Source organism: Hakea prostrata, chromosome 3, assembly GCF_041222555.1.
Source record: "Hakea prostrata isolate BN-2017 chromosome 3, UWA_Hpros_2, whole genome shotgun sequence".
In the NCBI taxonomy this organism is placed as follows: domain Eukaryota; kingdom Viridiplantae; phylum Streptophyta; class Magnoliopsida; order Proteales; family Proteaceae; genus Hakea; species Hakea prostrata.
In genome coordinates this window covers 8,280,767-8,305,659 of record NC_142602.1, presented here as the reverse complement: position 1 = coordinate 8,305,659, position 24,893 = coordinate 8,280,767, and the positions used below count along the sequence as shown (strand labels likewise).

General features: G+C 36.5%; 3 protein-coding genes across 5 annotated transcripts in view; 2 read left to right on the top strand and 1 right to left on the bottom strand.

The window, feature by feature from the left end:
* Nucleotides 1–5,284, bottom strand: part of LOC149020590 (Protein kinase superfamily protein) — a 31,017-nt gene extending 25,733 nt beyond the window's left edge. Inside the window, exons 1-4 of one of the 3 annotated variants that reach the window (XM_089148772.1) lie at nt 5,005–5,283; nt 4,869–4,918; nt 1,070–1,179; nt 522–729 (exon numbers count right to left, since the gene is read on the bottom strand). In XM_089148772.1, the coding sequence (XP_089004898.1) occupies nt 522–689 (168 nt within the window). In that variant the 5' untranslated portion in view covers nt 690–729; nt 1,070–1,179; nt 4,869–4,918; nt 5,005–5,283. Of the gene's footprint in view, nt 1–521; nt 730–1,069; nt 1,180–4,868 lie in introns of all 3 variants that reach the window. The other 2 variants (XM_089148773.1, XM_089148774.1) reach the window with 2 other exon arrangements.
* Nucleotides 5,285–10,406: 5,122 nt separating this feature from the next.
* Nucleotides 10,407–20,549, top strand: LOC149020589 (putative phospholipid-transporting ATPase 8). The gene is given in 13 exon segments (XM_089148771.1): nt 10,407–11,314; nt 11,411–11,516; nt 13,518–14,869; nt 14,976–15,086; nt 15,189–15,465; nt 15,847–15,935; nt 16,039–16,147; nt 16,298–16,507; nt 16,637–16,762; nt 17,413–17,511; nt 18,235–18,426; nt 19,179–19,675; nt 19,677–20,549. Coding segments are annotated over 13 exon segments (3,483 nt in total). The 5' UTR covers nt 10,407–11,132; the 3' UTR covers nt 19,810–20,549.
* A 2,129-nt stretch (nt 20,550–22,678) lies between these two features.
* Nucleotides 22,679–24,184, top strand: LOC149020588 (uncharacterized). The gene has a single exon (XM_089146946.1). The coding sequence runs from the start codon at nt 22,912–22,914 to the stop codon at nt 23,983–23,985; it is 1,074 nt and encodes a 357-aa protein (XP_089003072.1). The 5' UTR covers nt 22,679–22,911; the 3' UTR covers nt 23,986–24,184.
* Nucleotides 24,185–24,893: the final 709 nt, after the last annotated feature.

The window sequence follows — 24,893 nt, the reverse complement described above, 5'->3', positions numbered from 1 at the left end:
AGGATAAAGAAATGGTCTGACCCTCTTGTTTCCTGAACCAAGAGATCCATGAACCAGAATCCTGATGCATATGAATGCAAATGGTAACGAAGGGGACTGTTCCAAACCAAGCATGGATGACATTTATGCTCCAGCATGAAGGAGAGAGTAAAAATGTATGAGTGATGTGCAGGAGGTATTCTTTCCTTAATATTTATGCTTAAGTGTCCTTTCTTGTAATTTAGTTATGCTATCCTTCCAACTTCAAATACATAAAATAAATATATCATGTTGGTCACACTTCCCTTATCTAGTGAAACTATAAATTTAGGTTCTGACAGGGTAAGTTTACAGCAATGCTCATGAAGCAACTTAACAACAACATTATGACACCGTATAAAATGATGTGCACATGAACCATTCAACCTATTGAATGCATAAAATCAGTATTTGAAGAAAAGTTAAACGAACAAAAAAAAAACTGATCAAATGCATGTAGGAGTAAATATCCTGAGTACCTTTAGCAAAGAAGAACTACATACCAAATCATTGTTGCATTTTTCCAGGTCGAGAACCTTGATAGCAACTATTTCATTAAATGGAATGCAGAGAGCTCTGTATACAGTAGCACTGACTCCATCACCGACTTCCTCATACAACTTGTAATCTTTTGCATTGACTGGATACCTCTTCTCTGATGTGTTTTCCATGGTTCTGTGTTATAGCACATTGTTAACAACCTCTGTACTCCTGCGTTTTTAGAATGCATAAATAACTTTGTAAAATACTAAGGAAGAGACCGCAAAATTAAAAAGAGAGCTCTTTCAAGTTTCAACATGATAGAATTAGCATCTTCCTGCCATTCAAAAAACAAAGATTTCATGAAACAAGGTCTTCCATGATCCATCAAGTTGACCTTCTCATATATTCTCCGCTCATGCCAAAGCATCTAATACAACCAGCAACTAGTTCACAGACAAGAAACTCCAGCACTCCCCCCCCAACCCCAACCCACCCCACAAAAAAAACGGAAAAAAAAAAAGGAACCTTTTACGGTCTTAAACAAGTAAGTCATTGTGCATCTGAATACCATTTTACCAGCCATGCCATGCAAAAGAACATCATCCAGCATAACTGAGTACTTCAGGAAAGCTGTCTGCAGTGAGGCGGCCAGGCACATCAGACAGTCTCCAATCTAACCTGCAAAATATAGCAGACTCAACTTTGAGAATCACTGGATGACCATAAATTCATGCCAAGGGCAAACAAAATCTGAAGAAGCAACATGGACGAAAGCAAAATGCCTGGTTTTTTCCATCCTGCAGAGAAAAAAAAGCCCAGTTCTACAACCCAAAAGAACACCAAGGGTTAGAAAGCATGGGCCGTGCCACCAACTTACAGAAATTAATAATAACAACACTAAAAGATATTATAGGAGTAACAATCTAACAAAAACAACATTAAGGATGCTGTAGCATGTTAATCATGGAACTGCAAAGGAATTTCAGTTATTCAGCATATCAAATGGACCGAGTGAGTGTAGAAACACCCATCCTCTCCTGCCCTTGCCAAGCTCCATTCCTTTCCTGCGACCCACCACCCTTCCTTGGTCCCACCACTCCTGAAGGAGCCACATCCATGCTCTGCAATTTCTGTTTCTTATGATTTTTTTATCTTGGAGGAGTTAACAAGTGAATTACCTGATTTATAAATCTCCTGCCAAGCATGGATTAAAGATGATTTTTCGCCTGTGGAAAATGAATTTTAACAAAGGATGGTGTACTATTTCTTATGGCACATTTGAAAAATTCAGTATAAGAGCCGACGCCAAAACTAAACTCCAATAGGACCATTTGCGTCCATATGATGGGTAAGTTGGATTACACTGCCTGAGCTCCAATCACCACCCAAACCTCTCCGTGTCATCATTGTTTGCACAATCCTACACATTATCTCGCTCATCACTGCCTGCCCCTGCCATAGCACCAAGCGTCACTCCACCCCTCCCTGCAACCTACTTGTCTTCTCGTTCCTCTTTTCATGCCATCCACACCCCCAGCCCAGTCTTCTACTTCCCTACAACTCTTCCATGCCATCACCCCCCCTGTTGAACCACAACTGAAGCCACCCCATCTCCCTTCCTTCCCTTCACAGTTTCAAAGGTTTTTAAGTTTACAGATCCATTCATTTATTGGAAAGTAATTAATTTCACTGAGAGTAAATCTCTATGACGTTAGACGGACGGATGGAGATCATTCTGTTGCCTGGTCTAGGGTATCTTTGAAAAAACAAATATTTTGTGCAGGCAGAAATGTCCATTTCCCATCCAGACAAAAAGGTATGCCCTCTACACCTGAAGCATCCTCTTTTTCTTGAAAATGGCAACCCTTTCTTATCTCAAGGATAAATATACCAAACCCAAAATCTAAGAAACCAGATGGGGATCAAATTTACCTAAAAAGACATAAAGAATGATTTTGTTAACTTACCTGTTCAAACAGTTTGGAGTTGCAGGTCAGCTGGGGTTTCTCTTTCCAGGTCCAAAACAGGAAAGAAGGGTAGTAGGGTCAATCAGAACTGTTCTAAGTGAGAGGATAAGAGTTTCATTCCCTCTTTCTTTCTTCTTTCTTTTTTTCTTTTTTCCCTGTTTTTGCTAGGACCATCAACATTAGGAAATGAGTTAAATTGTTATGAACACAGGGTAGGCCTATTGACTTGTGCCATCATCCAAGGTAAGTCCATGTGATCAACCTTTTTTTAATATCTAGAATTTTATGCCACTTTCCTTGTTCAATATTTTGTGTAGCGAAATGACTTTATTCTCACACAATTAACATTATTCCAGGAATTTCAAAATCTAACTCGTTTAATGTTAATACTTGTGAAAGAAAACATACAACGCGTGCAACTTGGGGGTGGAGAAGGAGTATGTTCAGCAGGTCTGGTAATGGGAACTTGGACCCCCAAGGTTGTAGATTAGGATTCCGAAAGACATCCCAAACCAGAAGGCAATTTAAAGGCCAAAATGGAGAGAAATCCAACAGCATGACTATGGTAAATCACATCTTGTCCAAATTCATATCAAATGGCCTAGAGAACATATGTTAAAGTCCCTATATATGGAGCTTTGGAAATATCAAATGATTATCAAAATAAAAAGTTGCTGATACAGGTTTTACATTTAATAACAGCAGGAAACAGCAAGTAAAACTTCATAACAGAAACTGATTGATTATCAAAATAAAAAGTTGCTGATACAGGTTCCACATTTAGTAACAGCAGGAAACAGCAAGTAAAACTTCATAATAGAAACTAAGGATGGATTTAGTAATAAGTTCATTTACAAAATAGAAACCAGCAGGAAAAAAATATAAATAAATGCAATGCCATGGTATTGCCAGTTCCCACTAGCCATAAAGGCTGCGCAGGGTAATCCCAACAAGTATAGGAATTGATGGTTGATTACACCAAGCTTAGATTTAAAACTTACTCGAGTATACCATTTCAGTCGAAGTTAGCAAATTCACCAAAATACAGCTTTTTTTGCCCTGCAAGACTATTTCAGGTGACAAGTGGCTAAATGCCTGAAATTTTTACTAAAACGAGCAAAATAACCAAAAAGGTACATTTTTTGTCAGCATTCAGCAATGTTGACCTGGCATGAATCTCCAAAATGAAATACATGAAATAAGTCACACTGCCTCCTCCCAATGCCTATGTGGAGACACAAATGGATGATGTCATCAAATAACAATGTCCTGACCTGTACAGAAAGAATACCAGCTGGACCAGCAGCTAAAAGAAAAACACACTAAACTTGAGACTTTCAACTTCAACTAGGGGAAACTATTGCTGTGTCTATTAGGAAATAGATTTCTAAAGATCCTAATTCAAATGTATATTCGGAAAGCTAAAACCAAGGTGCTGGAAATCAATTACTATGTCTTGAATAACTTGAAACTCAGCTGGAAACTCAGCTGAATCAACTCAGATTCTTATAAACTTGAACCGACAGATCAGGAGGACCCGATGCATCGTAAAGATTGAAATCCCCTTGTCTTGACATGTGTAATATGGACGGATTTATGCTTTTACATTTACATCTTTCTGTATCACGTTTATCATGTTACGGGTGGCTGTTGGTAAACTGTGTAAGGGTTTGTGGTATTTAATTTCTGTCTTACATAAATGACGGTTGTTGCCCATTGAGAGAGAGAAAAGTGAGATAAAGCATGACGAAGGTGGATGAGTTAAATGGTTTATCAATATGAGATAGTGTGAAGATCTGATTAATCATATCATAACGAAAAAAGGATATAAACCAGAATAGCAGCAGAATGCAGTGTTTAAATGACCTCTTAAAATGAATGTAAAATAACTCGTCACTAAGCATCACTAGTGAATCACATTCACTTCGAATGCCATCGAGCCATTTATACTGATCAACAGGTACAACAAGACGGACCAAATGCCAGGTTAATCTACACAAGTAATTGTGGTTCCTGCAAATACTACTCTCGTCTGCTTGCTAAAGTCAGTCAACGCTTTGATTATTTAGACGAGATCTTGGCGCAAGAGACTCCGCACTGTTCGTCTTCTCTTCTTCTTCTATTCGTTGTTTTTCACGAAATTTACATTCATCCACTCTCCCTCACTTATTAAAAGAAGAATCACATACGCTTATCGACTTATTGGTTTGATCAAAATCTGTTCCAACAATGAGGTTTTGACTAACTACAATAATTCTTCAGTTCACCTAATCAAGCTTTCCTCCGAACGATAATGAGAACACTGATTTTCCACATAATGAAGTATGAAATATTCAAAAACAATTACTGAAAATTACGATCGCATGCAAAGAGAAACAAATTCAGATACAAGCAAAGTACCTTTTTACAGGAATATCTTCCGTTCGAACTTAGGGTTCAATCTCTCCTTTCTTTTAACAAATCAGAAATGAATCAAGTGAACAAGAAAACAAAAGGCTCTAGAAATCAGAGTGTTTACTGTCTCTCTATTGCTCACCTCACCAGATTAAGATTGCGAAAAATGAATGAAGATCTAAGCTGTTCCAAATGACTTGCTGCTTCGCGATGGACTCTTCCACCACCAACAGCGTCACAGGCCAGCAATATCTCTTTTCTCGCCTCTCCGTCACAGTTGAGGAAATAAATAAATAAACAAAAATAAAAGCCAGGTAGACAGTAAATATAGGAGGCGATGGAAAATATATGAAAAGTGTTTATTTTGTGAAAGATCACAGAAACACCGCAATATCCGAAGATTTTCTCCTCTTTTTTTCTTTCTTTTTTTTTTTTCTCTTTCAAATAGAGATTATTAAGTCACGACTCTTGGGTTTTGTTTTTTGACCAAAAAAAAGACTCTTAGGTTTGTTTGACCCTTCAATTGCGTTTCATTTCATATGAACTTATGAGTTTTTGTATGCAACGTGGAAGGCTAACACAAGGCTGTTACTCGATTTGGTTTCGGTTTACCGAAAAAACAAAAAGATTTGGTTTCGGTTTGGTTTAAGGCGCATAAAATATAATATTCAAAATTGAACCGCCTATTAAACCGGTTTGATGTCACTATAACTTCAAACAATCGCGAAACTGATTCGGACGATGTTTGTACAATATTCGATTCCGATTTTGTTACCTACTAGGATTAAAGCTGGAGCCTTTCTTCTTCTTTTTTTCCTAAAAATAAATGTATTTCAAAAATTAAAAGAAAATTAATATCTTTGACTTCAGGTGTTGAACCATGAAATTATTTAGGCAAAAGTATGACTTATCATATAAAATAATTAAATTAATTCGCATGATATAAATTTCATTATAAGATAAGGAAAATGTATTTTATCCAAAAAAAACTAATGTAGGAAAACAATTAAATTTTATATTTCTTTCTTTTGAAGATGATGGCTCGACCATGTAAATTGCTTGGTTGAACGATCGTAAAAATCTTACCATTAAATTTAAATCACTCATCATAAATGGTTTAGATTTACAACAACAACAACAACAATAAGCCTTGTCCCAACTAAATGGGGTCGGCTACATGAATTCTTTTTTTTTTTTGTAGAATGATAGATACAATGCCTAAGCTATACATATCATTTCTCACCACTTCCCGTAAAGTTATCTTAGGTCTACCCTTAGCTCTTCTAATTCCTTCAATATGGATTATACCACTTATCCGAATAGGAACATTTATAGGTCTCCGTTGAACGTAACCATGCCACCTCAAACGACTTTCTCTAAGCTTATCACGTAGGGGAGCAACTCTCAAACCAACTATAATATGATCGTTTCTTATATTTTTCATCATAGTTTTGCTACTCATCTATCTTAGCATATTCATTTTTGCTACACTGAGTTTATCTATATGATTATTTTAACAGCCCAACACTCTGCACCGTACATCATAGCTGGTCGAATAACGGTCCTATAAAATTTCCCTTTAAGCTTTAATGGAATACGCCGATCACATAAGACCCCGGACGCACCTCTCAACTTCATCCACCCTATTTTAATTATTTGAGAAACCTCGTCTTCTAAATCATCTATTTTACTTATGATTGAACCTAGGTACATAAAACAATCACTCTGATAAATCTCTCTATCGTCAAGTATCACTACCTCATCATCTGTCCGATCATGACTAAAATTACAAACTAAATATTATTTCTTCAATCTACTAAGTTTAAAACCAAAGATACTCTCCATGATTCTAATTTGGTATTAATCCCTATTTGGGTCTTATCAATCAACACAATATCATCCGCAAAAAGCATACACCAGGGGGACCTCATCCGCAAAATGATTTAGATTTAATTCAATAAATTTAATGATAAGATTTATTTATACTGGTCATTCAGTTATATTTATGCCATATTTTGTTATCAATTTTTATCGTTTACAGATTTTTTTCTTTCCAACTGATTAAATTAACATCGATTTTTAATTTTTTATTTTAAATAGATATAGTGCATTATTGTTGACTTAAGTATCACCTGAATCACATTATACTAAAAACTCTTCAATTTAATTGTTTATACTTAATACACGTTAATCAAATCTAATTTTTCATACATTGAGTGGACCTTGAATTTCTACCCAAAAAAAAAAAAAAGTGGACCTTGAATTCGTAGCTTCAAGTAATTTGCACGATAATTAAGATATCATGAATTTCACGTATATTTCATTATATAATTGCCTCAACAACATAGTGTTACTCTTATATCTTCTTATCTGAATTTATTTGTTTCATAATCATACTTTTGTTTTTGTGAGAAAACTATTAATTTGTTTAGTTTAAATTATTCTTTTTTACCATAAAGACAATTACATATAGACTTCTTGGATTTTGAATCAATTACACATTTACACTTACTACTTCATAAAATAAAAAAAATTACAAATGCCCCCTAATAGACCCCTTGAATTTCTAATCAATTACACCTACTACATCTGGAAAATAAATCAGTTATAAATGCCCCCTACTGTTAAGTATTAGGGTTAAAATATACCAAATTTATACTAAATTCATACAATACGGAATGAAAACAATATTTTTCAAAATAGTTCAGTAGGTTTCTGTATCAAATCAGTATAAGAAAAACAGCAGGGTTTTGTAGGATATGTTACGAATTCGATATAAAAAAGATATTACTATAATCTTCTAATTTATAATGCTACCACAATAAGCTAACATATTGATTATAGCATATTAATGTTATTATTTTTAAATTCCCTTTTCTCTCGCCTTTCTATTTTTTCATCCCAATAACTAGCAACGATACGAAACTGGTGCCTGGAGACATTCTTTCTTTTTGTTAGTAAGAAATGAGATTTTGTAGCTGAAATATGTTTTCAACTAATGGGCTACAATGGATTTGTATTTTTCAAGAATAATGTCAATGTGGAATGGGCCTTTTATGAAGAACATAGGATTAATGTCGGGGTGGACTGAGTCTTATTTGGGCCCAACTCAACCTAGATAAAAAAATGTCAAATTCGGTATGGTCATTTGGTATACTCTATAGTTTCGATATATGGTAATACATTATAGTATTCGGTACATACTAATGGTATGTTACCTAAGACTAAAACCGTACCATACCGAATTATAAAAAACAGTTTCGTTACATACCGTGCTAATTTGAAAAGGATGTTGTACGGTGCAGTTTAAACGGCACAACTCAGTATGGTAAATAGTATCTATACATAATTGATACCCTTAGGTTAAATAATGATGTCATTGGTTAACAAATGTATGAAATTATCATTGTACCCTTATTTCTTTTGGTGCCATTTAAATGGTAAATTACGTATAGATTAATGTAATTTGGATCAATTACATCTATTATCCCTTGAAGAAAAAAATTAAATTACAACTGTCTCCCTAAAACATGGTAAGCTGGTAAATTTATGGGATAGTAGATTTAATTGATTATGATCAATAGGTCTACATGTAATTAGCCCATTAAAGGATACTAGCAAAAAATGAAGGTGGAATGAATATTAAATATATTTATTAACCGATGACATCATTATTTAATCCAACACTTAATAGCAAGGGGCATTTGCAATCTTTTTTTTTTTTCCCTTAGATAATAAATGTAATTGATTTGAAATCCGGGAGGTCTACGTGAAATTTGCCCTTTTCATAATTGATAAACTTTAGTCTCCAACACCTAATTAATTAATCCTTTTATGTATGATTGGTTCATGTGGTTAATGTTGAAAAATGAAACTCGGTGTAATCAGGAGCACGAGATAACAGTATGGCAGCTGAAGCTTCTAGGCACGTTACTATGTCGCTGTCCTTAAGACGTAATTCGCCCCTCACGGAAGGTGCTATGAGGTACCAGCGAACCATCTCCCAGGATACAAAGAAGCCAAACTCAAGGTTATTTCCTGAGTTTTGCAAAGCACAGACAAAACTCATAACAGAGAAAACTTCGGATTTTTGTATCTTCTGCTGTTGAGAAACTAGAGGGGATTTATAGGCATTGAGGTGCCTCTACTGAACAGTTCATGACTCTGTTCGTATGGGTGCACCTCTCTGTAGGGATACAAATGCCAACGTTCAGATTTGAGCCGTTGGATCGTTCGGCCGCACGATCTAACGGTCCAGATTGAACCATCAAGACGACATTTATGGATCTACTTCCATCGCCCTAGATCTGTCGTTGATCAAAATAGACGGTTCAGATCTGATCTCGCTCGAAGCATGCTAAGTGCGTGTGCCAAAAACGCCTAAACTGCCCACGCAGCGCGTGCGCGAGCGCGCTCGGACGGTACACCGTCCTCGCTCGTACACTGCACACGCATTGGCATGTCTTTTGATATTAAATCAAAGTTAATAGGCAGTACCTATTAATTAACTTTGATTCTGACATCTCGGTTTCCAATGTGGGACTATATAACACACTTTCCTAAAATAGACAAAGGAAAGTTTCCACACTTATAAAATCCAATTTTAAATGAAACGTTTATTATTTTATTATATTAAAAATAATACAACAGTTAATGGCATAGAGGTGTGTATGCAACATTACACGTGTGTATCCTACTTATTCACATAAATACAATTGTCGTTTTAATTGCTAAAAAATAAATAAAAATATATATAGATTAAAAAAATAAAAATAAAATTTAAGGTGGTTAATTGAGTTTGGAGATTTAAAATCTATAGAGTCATGGTTTATAAAATTAACTGTTTGGTTTAGAGAGTCCATCAAGATGATTTTGTGAATGCCCAAATGTTTAACACTTTTATAATAGGGATAAAATATTTGGATTTCACTTCATATCAATAAATTTACATATTCACCTTTTTAATGTAAAAATGTGAATTCATAAATTTCATAAATCTAGAGATTCACACAACTTAACATATATAAATTTTCCATTTATAAATACAAAGATTTGAAATTTATTGATTCATGTAACCATACATGTCCTTATGAGTGAAATATTGTCAATGCAGTGTTGGTAGAGTGGTAAAATCCATACTTTTCAATTGAAACCGAACCTTGTGTTTTCATACATCTATCTTTCGTTTTTTTATTTTTATTTTTTTATCTATATTTTATTTTTGATTGTATGATTTATGAATGAAGTCTTTTAACTTCTTAAAAAAATAAAAAATAATTAATTTACCGAAAAAAATAAAAATGAGAGAGAAGTAAGTATTCACGTGAAGGATTTTCCAAAATCCAAAGTCTACATTTTCAGGCCGTACTGGGGATTTTCCGGAACCGAGTTTGTCCGGTTCGTTCTGAAGTGTTAACGGGGAACCGATTCCGTCGATCGATTACTGGTTCTAAACTCGCTTTCGTCGACCGCAAGTTGTATATTTGAAGATTTTATTAGTTAATTTTCCCGGGCTAAGAACACTCTTGCGTTTCGAGCCAACAACACTCTGGTTATCTGATTCTCCTGTCAGATCTACATTCGTTCTTCGCTACTTCCTCTATTCTCAAGCATTGAATCTCTGTAACGAAAAGGAACCATGAGAAAAAGAAAGCCATGGTGGATTCGCATTTGGTGTAGTTTTACGGCATCCATTGGTTTCGTCTTGCTATCTGAGGCGCTAATGCCACGCGATCGATTAACGTGTTTAGAGTTCATAGTTTCTCTGTATATTGTACGTATGGGCGTGGTTGCATGTCTACCTGCAATAACGTATCTGAGATGGCGCTGGAAAGAAGAAATCCATGGACTTGAATCCAAAGTAAGGAATTTACTTTAGGATGTCCATTTCCAGGGTTTGCTTCCAATTTGGATATATCTGCTTTCTTTATAGCATCTTTCTTTTCAGTTCGATGGAGTTTCCGTTTAGTTCTCTCCATTTATGAAGAAACACCCGAGATTGGTATTACTGGTAGCCAGTTCAGTTTCTCTGCACAAACATGGAGTCCTGGAGAAACTTCTGTGTTTAAACCGAGGTTCGTTATCTCGAAGATCTGCTTGTGGAAGTGAACAACGGACTTTTTCCATATTTTTTTTGGAGGGAATTGGCGCATCGTAACGGAACATAGGGGTATGTGAGTGGAAAATTGAGATGAGATTGATGCTTGTTATGCATTAGCGGAAGAAAGGAATTAAACATCATTCTCTTATAGAGGTGGGGATTGAGTGAAAATGCAGAGTGGAGGGGGAAAAGGGATACACTTCAGCGAGCTCTTCATATTTTCGTATTTGTTTCAGGATGATGACTCCCAGATAGGGCGGAAGGGTTTCTCGAGAGTGGTCTACTGTAACGACCCTGATAATCCTGAAGCATTACAATATCAGTACAAGGGAAACTATGTCTCCACCACGAAGTATACTGCGCTTAATTTCATCCCCAAATCGTTGTTTGAGCAATTTAGAAGGGTTGCCAACATATATTTTCTTGTTGTGGCTTGTGTTTCTTTTAGTCCATTGGCGCCTTACCGGGCTGGCAGCGTTGTTTTACCTCTTGTGGTAGTGATCGGAGCTTCAATGGTCAAGGAGGCAATTGAAGACTGGAGGCGCAGGAAGCAGGTAATCTATCATAACTTCCTGATGCTAGACTTAGAATTTCTTCAGCTCTACTTTTTTTCAGTACTTACCTCACTGAAAGTCTGTTTGGGCTATATTAGCAACTTTTCCATCTTGTATCATTCTACTCTGTGTAATTCACTGGAGAAAAGCCAATCAGGTCTCTTTTGTTTCTGGCAATATTTGATATTTGGCATGGAGAAGATGTTGCATTTCCAGTATGGTAATTTTCTACTAGGGCTTGGCTAGAAGCTTAGTCAACATTTCCCTACCCTTCAGAATTTAACACTTGAAAAAGAAAAAGAAAAAAACATCGTTAAAAACATTAGACACTATTGGTCATCACCATCAGGAATCTTTGGATCTTCATTCTGGAGATGAGTCTGCTTATTTTATGCTGGAAATATATGCCTGGCAGGTTCAATCAGAAGCCCCTTTCACTCTGAATCCAGAGTAATTGAAGATCTTTCTTTCATAAAGTATACTTGAGAGAATTAACTGCTTTGATCATGCGAGGGAGGAGAATGTTTTAAATGCTTTTCGCATGTCATTGCTTTCCTTCATGAAGCATAGTTGAAGTGGAGGATTTTTGTAAATGCTTTACTCATGCCAGGGAGGAGAATTTGATTTTACTTCATATTGTTTTCATGTAATTCAATGTTATCTGAAAATATTGAACTTGTGATGTCCACCATTTATTCATGTGCACATTCTGACAATCTTTGATATCTGTAAAAAATTGCTTACTTTAAGTGGCTGAGAACGGATCAAATGCTACATTCCATTTTATGGAGATATCCAAGTGTTTCCATAAATATGCAAGAATGGCTTGGTGGCTTGAAGCCCAGCCCAGACTCCTTTAATTTTCCCTGGCACTAAGAGCAAGGTAAAAGGGAATAAGATTAATAAATAACAAAGAACAGTTTCTTGATCTCATGCTTCGCATTTCCTTCATCTTAATCTAAGTTCGTTCTCTATCATAAAAAAGCATATTGCAGAACCTGAAAGTGTCCTTCATCCTGATTCAGTTATATGTATCAAGGTGGCTGAACCAGTCAATGAAGGAAACATAATCAGGACATGAAAATGTAACTGGGAAAGGTGATCGTGTGGTGGCCATGGTAATCATGGTCAATGGTGTGCTTAAAAGTTTGTTTCTGAGTTTCTCTTTCTACGATAATATCTGGTTAGTGCTAGATATGAGTGATAACATAGACTCAAATTTGGAAGAAGAGGCTCATTCTACTGTTCAAGTATGAACTTGCAACGAAAACAAGCCAGTTATCATGGTTAAGTGATCCTTTGTATGGCTTCTCAAATATATTTAGAGGGCGAATAACCAGAGGTGGAGTTTAATTCCTTGGTAGAAGTGTCAATACTCAATTCAGATAAACTCAACTACGACAATTCTCATGGTTAAGCAATCATTTATGTTGCTTCTCACATTTATTATAGCATTTCTTTCTCACTCCTCCCCCAATCCACTTTCTTTCCCCTTTCCAATAGGATAGTTAAATTGCATTGGTGTAAGTGCAATAACCACAAAAATACATAAAATAATAAGTTCCAAAAGCCTTCAGAAAAGAAAGGAACTTCTAACTTGATTGAAGTTTGCCCTTTCCTTTATGTATCTTGGGTCATTGTATTATTTTTCTATTTAGAAGTTATGGTTCACCAAACTATTGATGCATATATAGAGGCATATATCTTTAAAACTTATGCATCAATTTGTGGCAATTATTTGTCAGATGGTATCATTTTCCTGCATGTGTTATCAATGGAACCTTGCACTTTGTGGACTGATATATCCTGTTTTTACACAGTCTCTTAGATGCTTTGATAGGTTTGTATCTATATATATATATATTTCAATCAATAAGGAGTAATGCTCTTGATTACTGTATTTGACTTTGTCCTGTCAAATACTTAGCTATCGTTTTGATTACTTCATTGAGTTTGGCCTTTTAATCTCTATACAACTCAAATAATTTGTAACGGTTTCAGGATATAGAGGCCAATAATCGTATTGTCAAATTTTATGGGAAGGATCATACTTTCCAGGAAATTAAGTGGATGAATCTACGGGTTGGAGATCTTGTCAGGGTGGAGAAGGATGAATTCTTTCCTGCTGATCTGCTTCTGCTTTCTTCAAGTTATGGTGATGGGATTTGTTATGTTGAGACCATGAATCTTGACGGTGAGACAAATTTAAAAATCAAGCGAAGTTTGGAAGCAACAGCTGCACTGCGTGATGATTTTAGGGAATTTAAAGCAACTGTGAAATGTGAGGATCCAAATGACCAGTTATATTCTTTCGTTGGGAATCTGTATTATGGGAACTGTGAGTACCCTCTTTCACCTCATCAAATCCTTCTCAGAGATTCAAAGCTTCGAAACACTGACTACATCTATGGAGTGGTTATTTTCTGTGACCATGACACAAAGGTAATGCAGAATACGATAGATCCTCCTTCCAAGAGAAGTAAGGTTGAAAGGAAAATGGATAAGATAGTCTATTTCCTTTTCATTGCTCTGGTTTTGATTTCTTCAATTGGATCTATTCTCTTTGGTGTTCAAATTAAGAATGATATTAGTGGAGCAAGGTATAAAAGGTGGTATCTCAGACCAGATTCTACAACTTTATTTTTTGACCCAAAGACAGCTTATTTGGCAGCATTTCTTCATTTCTTGACTGGTCTGATGTTGTATGGATATTTGATACCAATATCCTTGTATGTATCCTTTGAAATTGTGAAGGTTTTGCAGACCATATTTATTAATCAAGACAAGGATATGTATTATGCCGAAAGAGATAGGCCAGCCCATGCCCGCACTTCAAATTTGAATGAGGAACTTGGTCAAGTTGATACTATACTTTCTGACAAAACAGGTACATTAACATGCAACTCTATGGAGTTTGTTAAGTGCTCCATCGCTGGTATTGCTTATGGCTGTGGTGTTACTGAAGTAGAGGAGGCTATCAAAAGAAGGAAAAATCATTACACTCCTGAATCTGTTGAAGCAACGTTTGATATAGAGGAGCATAGTGGCAATACTGCAGACTCAAGAAAGTCAGTCAAGGGTTTCAACTTCAGGGATGAACGTCTCATGAAGGGGAAGTGGATTAATGTCCCTCATGCAGATGTCATACAGAATTTCTTTCGCGTGTTAGCAATCTGCCATACTGCCATTCCTGTAAAAAAAGAGTCAGGTGAAGTTTTTTATGAAGCTGAATCACCAGATGAAGCTGCTTTTGTCATAGCTGCAAGGGAGCTTGGCTTTGAATTCCATAAAAGGACTCAGACTAGTGTATCATTGCGTGAATTAGACCGTAAGACTGGAGAAGTGGTTGATAGGTGGGTTTTGTTGGATATTTATTGTTCCTTTTATCAGCTTCCCTACTTACGTTATTTAGAAGCTCACTCTGTATATATTATTTGAACATGATTTTGCTAATTACAGAGTTTACAAGCTTCTTCACATTCTAGAGTTTAGTACTTCCCGCAAGAGAATGTCAGTGATAGTGAAGAATGAGGAGAATCAGTTGTTACTCCTGTGCAAGGGTTCAGACAGGTTTATGATGTCCTACATTTATATATTTTATACTGCAGTTCCATAAACTGGTGGTAATGTTTTTTTGATGCAAAAGTTTGTCTTTATCTGTCATGCATTCAGTGTAATGTTTGAAAGGCTCTCAGAGGATGGGAATATATTTGAGATTGAGACGAAAGATCACATTAGCAGATATGCTGCAGCAGGTTTAAGGACCTTCGTAATTGCATATCGTGAACTGGGTGAAGAAGAGTACGCAGATTGGAAAGAGGACCTCTTACAGGCCAAAAAATCTGTCTCCGCCGATCGTGACACACTGGTAGATGCTTTAGCAGATAAGATCGAGAGGGAATTGACACTTCTTGGTGCTACAGCTGTTGAAGACAAACTGCAAAAGCGGGTGAATATCCAACTATTATTTTGAAACTGCTTTTGACTAGTAATACTAGTCGCTGAATTGCAAATTCACACTGTGTTTTGTATGTCTTGGGTTGTGCATCATCCTGTAACTGTAATTGATTAGACATTATGCTGGGATATTGGAATATTTCCTCTCCCAACCACCCATGCATGTTTAACTATGTCTATTTGCAGTGTCAGTATGTGTGCCTACAAAAAACCTTCCTGTGAGCACAGGACATGTAGAATGTATAAATTTCTCAGAGTTTTGATCACTTTTATATGAACAGTCAAACTTGTTAAACAATGAAAAGTACAATTTTGAGAAGTGTGTATGAATAAAGGGTTGGTTATTGAACTGATGCAATCTTTGGATGTACAGGTTCCTGAGTGCATCGAGAAGCTTTCCCAGGCAGGGGTTAAAATATGGGTCTTAACTGGGGACAAGATGGAAACTGCAGTCAATATAGGGTTTGGCTTACTGAGTTCTCAATCCATCTCTCGTTGTATAGTTTGGTGAGCATGAGATCTGAGTCTCCATTATGATTACATAACAACCAAACTAATCCTGCAGGTATGCATGTAAGCTGCTAAAGGAAGAGATGATGCAGATTGTGATAACACTGGATACACCGGATATCATTGCCTTGGAGAAACAGCATGACAAAGAAGCCATTGCAAAGGTATACAAGATGTCAGGTTTCTAGAGGATTGGACATTCTTTCATTCTTGTCTTCTTCTTCTTCTTCTTTTTTTTGTTTGTTTGTTTTAAATAATTGGGCATGGGGACTTTGGTTGATCTATGATTCTCAAAAAGATTAATTCTTTGATAGGTTTCCCTTGAGAGTATAAGAAGGCAAATTGAAGAAGGAAAAACTCAAGTTGCTTCTTCTAAACAAAGTTTGGTTTCATCAGCTTTGATAATTGATGGCAAGTCTTTGACCTTTGCCCTTGCTGACAACCTAGAGAGCATGTTTTATGAGCTTGCAATTGATTGTTCATCTGTTATTTGCTGTCGATCGTCACCAAAACAGAAAGCGCTTGTAAGTGATACTCCATCTTGTTGACTCAGACATTCTTTAGAATCTAACTTGTTTTTGGCTGTGAGGAGTCATCAGTTGCAGTTGTTATTGACATCAAAATGGTCTGATAGAAATGTAGAAGACATGCAGGTTACTAGATTGGTGAAAAAGGCAACAGGTAAAACAACATTAGCAATTGGTGATGGGGCAAACGATGTTGGAATGCTTCAAGAAGCTGACATAGGAGTTGGCATCAGTGGTGTAGAGGGAATGCAGGTTATTATATTTTCTGTGGTTTTAAGGAACTTTATGCATTTTTAGTGGAAAGAATATATGTTAAGGTAAAAGCTTCCCCACTTGGCCTACCTGGTAACAGTGTTTCTTGTTTGCATCCCTAATCTGGCCATGAGGAAGGTCAAACGGTGAATTTGGCCCCTGAATAACTAAGAGATTGTCTGGAATGTGGATAGACCACATGCCAAATTTCAGGTCCAAATTCAATCATTTATCCCCTTGTATTGGCATCCATTCCCATCCATGTCCACACACCTCGGGCCTCAAATAACTACTAGACTCCTTTACATTTTTTGATGCTTTGTTTTGTACATGGATAACTCTTCTGAATTCTGATCTTTTATGACTGGATTTCTATTCATTTTCAAGTCTTACTCTTAAGGGTTTAAGGGGACTATGTCTTTCACATCTGTGTCCTCCTACATCAGATGGGCACAATGACATCCTATGAATGCCTTTTTCCCATTTTTAATAGAGGTTGAGAAGAGGTTACAGAGAATTATCTATCCTAATATGGTGTGTCGTCTTTAAGAATGTTATACATGAATGGAGGATATCTTTTCATCAATCGAAGTGTTTATCAAAGAACAATAAGACTCAACATAACCATTCTGATCAACATTTGTCTGCAGGCCGTTATGGCTAGTGATTTTGCGATTGGTCAGTTCTGTTTTCTGGAGCGTCTGTTGCTAGTACATGGCCATTGGTGTTACAGGCGAATAGCCATGATGGTGAGTGCTTTTCTCTCCCTGTTTCATGAGGCCCTGACCTACAATTTCAATTACTCAGTGTGCAAGAGTGTAAATTCAGTGGAACTATTGGAATCAGAAGTTGGAATTGTTATAATTAGAGTTCCAGGAAAAATATAAAAATCTCAGAAGTAGGAAAGTTACCAGAAGAAAGAAGATTTTTCTCTCCCTAAATTTCATGTGTTTGCTAAAAAATTGTTGAGACTTCAAATAAATTTAGGTTGGCACCAGTTCAAAGTTCAACATGGTTCTAAAAGGAACTTGGAACGTTGGTCCAGAATCCTAATGAAACATTCAAAATGTCACGCTGCCTATGTAAAATGAAGGCCGGACCCAGTGCACAAGGCTCACGTATTTAGCAGTTTGAGGAGGATCACATCTTTGCAGTCTATATACATCTTCCACATTCAATGAATATTAAATCATTTCTTTTCTCAATGTTCATACTGAAATCCATTGAATTGGGATTGGGAAATTTTCAGTGGCAAGCATCATCATGTCTAACTAATATTAAAATCATTATAAAACAAAAGAAAACTATAACAAGAGTTGTTTTTAATCCAGCTTACTAAAACAAATAGGGAGTTTCCAATTTTTTAAGTGAGACTTTTAGATGAGGGGCATGCTGTCACTGATTTCAATCCTCAATGTGTAAATATTTGTTATTGCAAAACTAATGTTGCAACTTTTTATTCGCTTCTGCAGATATGTTACTTTTTCTACAAAGACATCACATTTGGTTTAACCCTATTTTGGTTTGAGTCTTATGCATCTTTCTCTGGTGAACCTGCGTATAATGATTGGTGCATGTCCTTCTACAATGTGTTCTTCACTGCGCTTCCTGTGATTGCACTTGGTGTCCTTGAACAGGATGTTTCTGCAAGCCTGTGTCTTGAGGTACACAATTTCGTGTTCTTTAGCTCTTAATTACCCATGGATGGGTAGAAACAGAAGAATATCCTCATTCAGACAGTGGAACTGCATGTGCAGCATAGCTGTTGGCCATTGAACATGAATGGTGGAATTTTATACAGGGAACTATGGCTTCTGATTCAGGAAGTAGACCCATGGTTAATATATTTTGGCTAACTAAAAATTTTATATCCCTACAATGTTCCTGTGTATGTGGGGTATTGCATGTCCAATTCCTTACTACATAGGACAATTTCGTTTTATGAAAAGAAAAAGAAGGAACAATTTGTCAGACATCATTTTTCTTTTCAACCTTCCATCACTTTCTCCTACTCTAGTCTAGAGGACCCTTATTTATTTTTTATTTATGATGATTGGTTGTTTCTTGATTTCTTTCAATTACTCTTTTGCTTTATTCCTAAAAGTTAATATAGGGGTAAAATTGAGTTTTCCAAATAATTTAAAAGTGACTTTTTTATTTTCTTATCATTGAAAGCAGCAGGTTCTTTAAGTAAGATGTGAAGATACAAGATTTATTCTCTTTGAGAAAAGTAAACAATACTAAAAAGGCAAAACGGAGAAGTGGCTTTTATTTTTAAACTAGCTTTGGTTACACCTGCAAAATGTAGGAGCTTTGTGCATTGGATACGACCACTCTTTTCTTTCTAAGAAAACTTGTATGACAAGATTTTCCCTTGTTTAGTTTTATGTTACGCAGTTCTATGTTGGTTTTGCAGAAACCTCTGTTATATAAAGAAGGTGTACAGAAAATCTTCAGCTGGGGTTGTATACTTGGTTGGATGCTTAATGGGGTTACCTGTTCTGCTATCATCTTCTTCTTCGTCACTAGTTCAGTACTTAACCAGGCCTTTCGGAGAGATGGACAAGTGGCAGGGTATGAAGTTGTTGGAATAACAATGTACACTTGTGTTGTGTGGACTGTGAACTGCCAGGTGGCTTTGGCCACCCACTACTTCACATGGATCCAACACTTCTTCGTCTGGGGCTGCATCGTCTTCTGGTACATATTCATGGTTATTTATGGGTTCCTTCCACCAACATTATCTACAACAGCATACCAGGTTTTTGTGGAAGCTTGTGCATCAAGTCCTCTCTACTGGTTGGCCATCTTCTTTGTTGTTATATCCGCATTAATGCCGTACTTTCTCTACAAGGCTTTTCAAGTCCGGTTCTTTCCTATGTGCTACAATAAGAGACAGATGGAACGTATAAAAGACTGATGCTCGAAATTCTGTTGGGTTCAACTCTGGGATTGAGGATATTATTTTGCATTTGAAGGAGACACTTCGGCAGAGAAGTTGTGAAACATGGTCGGTGTTGGAATTTGGAGTTCAATCCTGGGAATGATCTCCATGATCTTGCAAGTATCTTCAGAATGTATGGTGTAAATTGCAGGTGAGATTAAGCTTGACGTGTGGTAGTGAACTATGGTAAATATATAGTCTTTAGCATGTTGTGAATCTTGTGATGCAGAGAGGACGACTGGGTCCCTGTTCTAGTGGGGGTTTTCAGTAATTCCCTGCATCCAACGCATGCCGTTGGAGATGGAAGAATTCCCAAATGCTGTTTTTAGAGTACTTTGATCCGTATTGATTTGTAATATTTTCAGGGTGAAAATATGGCAGCGTAGGTGTTTGCATCACGGCGTTGATCTGAAACAATGAGAACGGTCCCTTTGACAACTGATAACTCCTGATGGGCTTGTAGGTTTTCTTTATTCGCTCTGGCCAACCAAACATAGCCTAGACTCTAGAGAAATGATGTTCCCTTACCCGATTCCAACTGAGCCCTCACTTACCCGATTCCAACTAACCCTCAACCACCCTTCTTTTGCCGGATCTAAAGTGGAGTGTCAAAAGAGAAAAAAGTTTGAAAAATAATTATTTTCATGCATGGGTTCTACATATTTATTTCTCCAATCTTTTTTTTCACCTCATCTTTGCAAACAAACAGTGCCTCATAAAATCTCATCTGGAGTTAGGTTATGGGCCAACCTTAGCCTCTTGCTCATATTGGATTTTAGTTGGTTGTTGATCATATTCACACATCTTTGACCCATGGGCATGTATCCTCTCAAAAGACATAGTTGATATGCCATAATCAACATATCAATCTTTAGCAAGGAAATATTTTTTTTGGGTATAAAAGCACTTTCTTAAATTTAGAGGTGGATACATACATACCATTAGGGGAATTGAATCCATAAATTCTTCGCTGAAAGGTGTTGTCATTACTAATAGATCAATCTTGTGCTATGAGCGAGATTTTTAGCCTACAAACTATGTAAATGGCTAGTAATCATTACATCAGCTAATTTTTTTTAATATTATAGTTGTAAGATCTCTCAAATCTTATCCATGATAAAAGTAAATCATTGTAGATGGTATGAAATGAACCTTAAAAAGGTGGTCCTAACCTTGCTAGAAAGAAAAGAAATGAAAATTTGAAAAGTCACATATATGTTGAATTACTAACATATCCATATAAGAATATTCAAACATCATCGTGAGATCAAGTTAGAAAATTCGAGAATCAAAAACTTCAGAACATACAAACATCATCAAATCATCATACAAATACTTGCTGTAATGGGAAGAGGGACACATAAATCAGTGGATAAGATTGAACGATTGAGATGCTCTGCTCCCATCCCATCACATCTCATCAAACGATCATAAGAAGATAACGTGTAAAATTCCATCGCATGAGATGTTAGCACCATATAGATCCTAGCCATGCAAATTATTTCAAATGAATATGATGCTGAGGGTGTTGTGAACCATACAGCAAGCCGAAAGGGCGATTTGTCTCAATAAGTAAATCATTTTGTTTGGCTCCCAAAAAGAAAAAAAATTAAATTAATCCAACAAATTCGTACTTTCCCAAATTAGGTAATGTCATATTATCATTGCAAGTATGGCGAGTGGGGATGATTACGTATTATTAATAATTTAATACACACATAATTACATGATTCAGGCCAAGCAAACCCGATAATCTTCTTTAAAAGTCAACGAATGCCATCTGTCGACGCTTACTAGTTCCTAGTTCCTACTTCATACCCTGACCTCTGCTTACGTGGCTTATCGTTGAAAGATCGAGCGTCAACGCTTTAACGAGAATCGCTTGCTGACGTGTCACCATCGTCAGGACGGGCGTGTGGACGCCAAACTCGTACCCATCAGACTCGGAAATCGGAATACAGAAGTCTGGCCTTCAATTTTTGTGCAACGAGGTTCACGAAGTATTTTTGTGTTCGTAAGCGAACAGTTTTTCTCACCATTTAGTACAAGTGAACTTTTTTATTTTTTATTTTTATTTTTTATATAGACGAATAAGGTACCGACAATATTACATATCTCATTAGCGAAAGTCAAATTTCATGACGTCTTTCTTTAAAGGTATTGATCATTATCAATCAAGTAACTTTGCTTTGACATAAGGGAACATTTTTCACCAAACGAAAAAGAAAAAGAAAATAATGAGCATATTTTTTATAATAAATAAAGTATCAGAAATTTAAACCTATGGTAGACAATTCCCTCACTTGCGTATCCTAAAATCATTTAAATTTACACTTAATCTCGATTGACTATGCTATTTCTAAATTGGTGGCAGTAAGGTTAACTTTACTTCAATTCGGATTAGCAAGAGACGATTACCCTGCATTGGTAGGTCATGTCGAAACAAACCCAATGATACATGGGGTCTATGAAAATGGACTCAACAAACTTTTATTTAATTTAATCTTAACTTTTTATTTGGTATATAAATTATTAGCCTTTTATTTGATATATTTTGATATATATATATATATATATATAGAGGTGTAAGAGGAAGAAAGGAAAAAAAAATCTCTGACGGATTCACATTCAAAATGTGGACACGTTTTCTATTGCCTCTTTAAACACGCGTGATAGAATGTCCCACGTGAGAATGCAAAACACGGACCCTTCCCGCGTATCTAGGACCCGTTTGTTGAGCTGTCCTGTGGAAGGAAATTGCATCCAAACGCTCCGCATTCTCACTTCCCCAAAGAAAAATTACTTTATTTTTTTTTTCCGTTGAAGAAAAATTAGTTATATTTATGTATTTTTTAACCAACGATTTAGAATACCGTCATTATCAACGGATAGAAATGGCTTTCAAAATTTCAGGTTAAATACAACATGAAAAAGAAAAATACCGCCTCTATGGTTACGTTGCTCAACCTGGCCCTCCGTTTTCCACTTACCAACCACACCCTTTCTGAACTTGAGAAGATTCTTTTCCTTTTCTACAACGCGGGCGTCAGGAGACAAATCCCTTTGTATAAATGAAGGAGAGTTTCAATTCAGTTCCTCCCTCTCGAACTCTGACAAAAAGGAAAGCAGAGATCGAGAGAGAGAGAGAGAGAGAGGGGAAGAGAAGCAAGAAAACCAAATTGAAGAAGAAGAAGAAGGACTAAAAATGCAGGCTATGGTGGAGAGCTCGAATCTCATGGATTCTCCAAGCTTCAACAGTTACTCTACTAACAGGCTTGCGGAGATTGCAGCTAGAGTCACCGAAGAGTTCATTCGTGACGACGACGACGACGACGAAGATTATGAAGTAGAAATAGAAGAAGGATACGAAGGAGAAGATGAAGAAAGAGGAGCAGGATGGGAAGAAGAAGAGGAGATTGAGCTTCCTGAGCTCTCGCGGAGCTTAAACGATCAACCTCCATCTCCTCTTAAAGAGCAGAAACTTGCAGAAGAGAAGGATGAAAGTGGTGATGATTTCGAATTTCCTGTATTCGGCAGAGATCGTGATGATTTGTCACCTAAAACTGCCGATGAGATTTTCTACAACGGCCAGATTCGACCGGTTTTTCCTTTTTTCAACCGTAAGCTTCTCATAGCTGACGGCCGTGATTTCGATTCCCAGATTCCGAAAAATCGATCGTCTCATCGTCGACCTCCTCTCGGAAAACTCATGATCGAGGAGGAGCACGGCAACGATGATCCTCCGTCTTCCTCTTCTTCCGAAACTGACGAACTTCAAAGTGTTCCTGACGGAACTTACTGCGTTTGGACTCCGAAACCTCCTCCAGAGACATGTAAGAAGAGCAATTCCACTGGATTCTCAAAGCGAACCTGGAAATTCAGGGATCTGCTCTACCGTAGCAACAGCGAGGGTATGGACGCCTACGTTTTCCTGTCTCCTTCAAAGAGTACTGTGTTAAAGCGACATGATAAAACTGAAAGGATCGAGATCGATAAATCTTCTCCGCGCCACCACCACCACCATCAACAGCAACAACAACGACAACTATCACCGCCGAAGGAGAAAAGCAACTCTGTTCACGGCCAAGCTTCAAAGGGAAAAAAGAAATCCAAGCCAGGATCCAGCGAAGCATCATCGGTGCATGAGATTCATTATGTTCGTTACAGAGCTCTAAAAGAAGAGGATCGTCGACGATCTTATCTCCCTTACAGACAAGATCTGGTTGGCTGGTTCTCTAATCCTAATGGTGCTAGCAGCAGGAATCTCCATCCATTTTAGACTATAAGGGTGTGTCATTGTTCTTTCATTTCATTATTTTTTTCAAAGCGGATTATTATTATTATTATTTACAATTTTTACAGGAGTTTGGGTGTGGAAACTCCGATCAATCATCACAGATAAAAACTTTTTCGTTTATTAAGAGGCATGGACTCCATTAATTCAATTTGGTTGTTTAAAAAAAAAAAAAAAAAAACATTGGCAAAGACGGTGATTGGTTTGGAAGAAATTTTCTCTGTATTGGTATAGAAACACAAAATTTAAATCAGTTGTAATTGCAGAGTTCATATATGAATGGAGAATTTGAGCTGATGTGATGCGTGGAGCCTGTTATTTATGCCTTTTTTTTTTTTTTTTTGGTATTAGCAGAAGCCTAATAAGGATTTGGATTGAAATATGTTCTTCCGTTTTCTCAAATTAATATCTTCTTTTTACCCTGGGAAAAGGGCAACTTTTTCCATTTATGCATTAACTTACTTTGTTTTTGAAATTTCCCTTGATTTTCCAATGGATCCTTTATCCTTAATTCCTTGTCCAAAGAGTCTATGAGAAGCAATTACATGAAAATTCTATTATGATCTTCTGAATTATATGAAAATATCTTCACATGGTAGATTTCATGTGATTGATTATTCATCTCCTTCTTCATATTAAATATTGCTTCAGAGATGGGTGGCAACGTTCTCTATATTTGTACATTTGTCTTTGCTTTTGAATCTTCCTTCCCTTATGATTTCTTTCTTCTTGAACAAGAAGTTGGGATTAGGTTACTTGATTATTAGGTTAGAGATATTATTTGGATGAATTCGATTAGAGATTTTTAGAGTTCTAAATTGGTGAAAGCTACGTTGAAGGTGGCAAGAAAAACTCAGCATTAGACTTCCAAGAGGTGTGAAAAATGAAGATAT

Bases quoted from the DNA above. Each gene is read 5' to 3' on its own strand.
- LOC149020588 (XM_089146946.1), top strand. From the start codon at position 22,912: ATGCAGGCTATGGTGGAGAGCTCGAATCTCATGGATTCTCCAAGCTTC.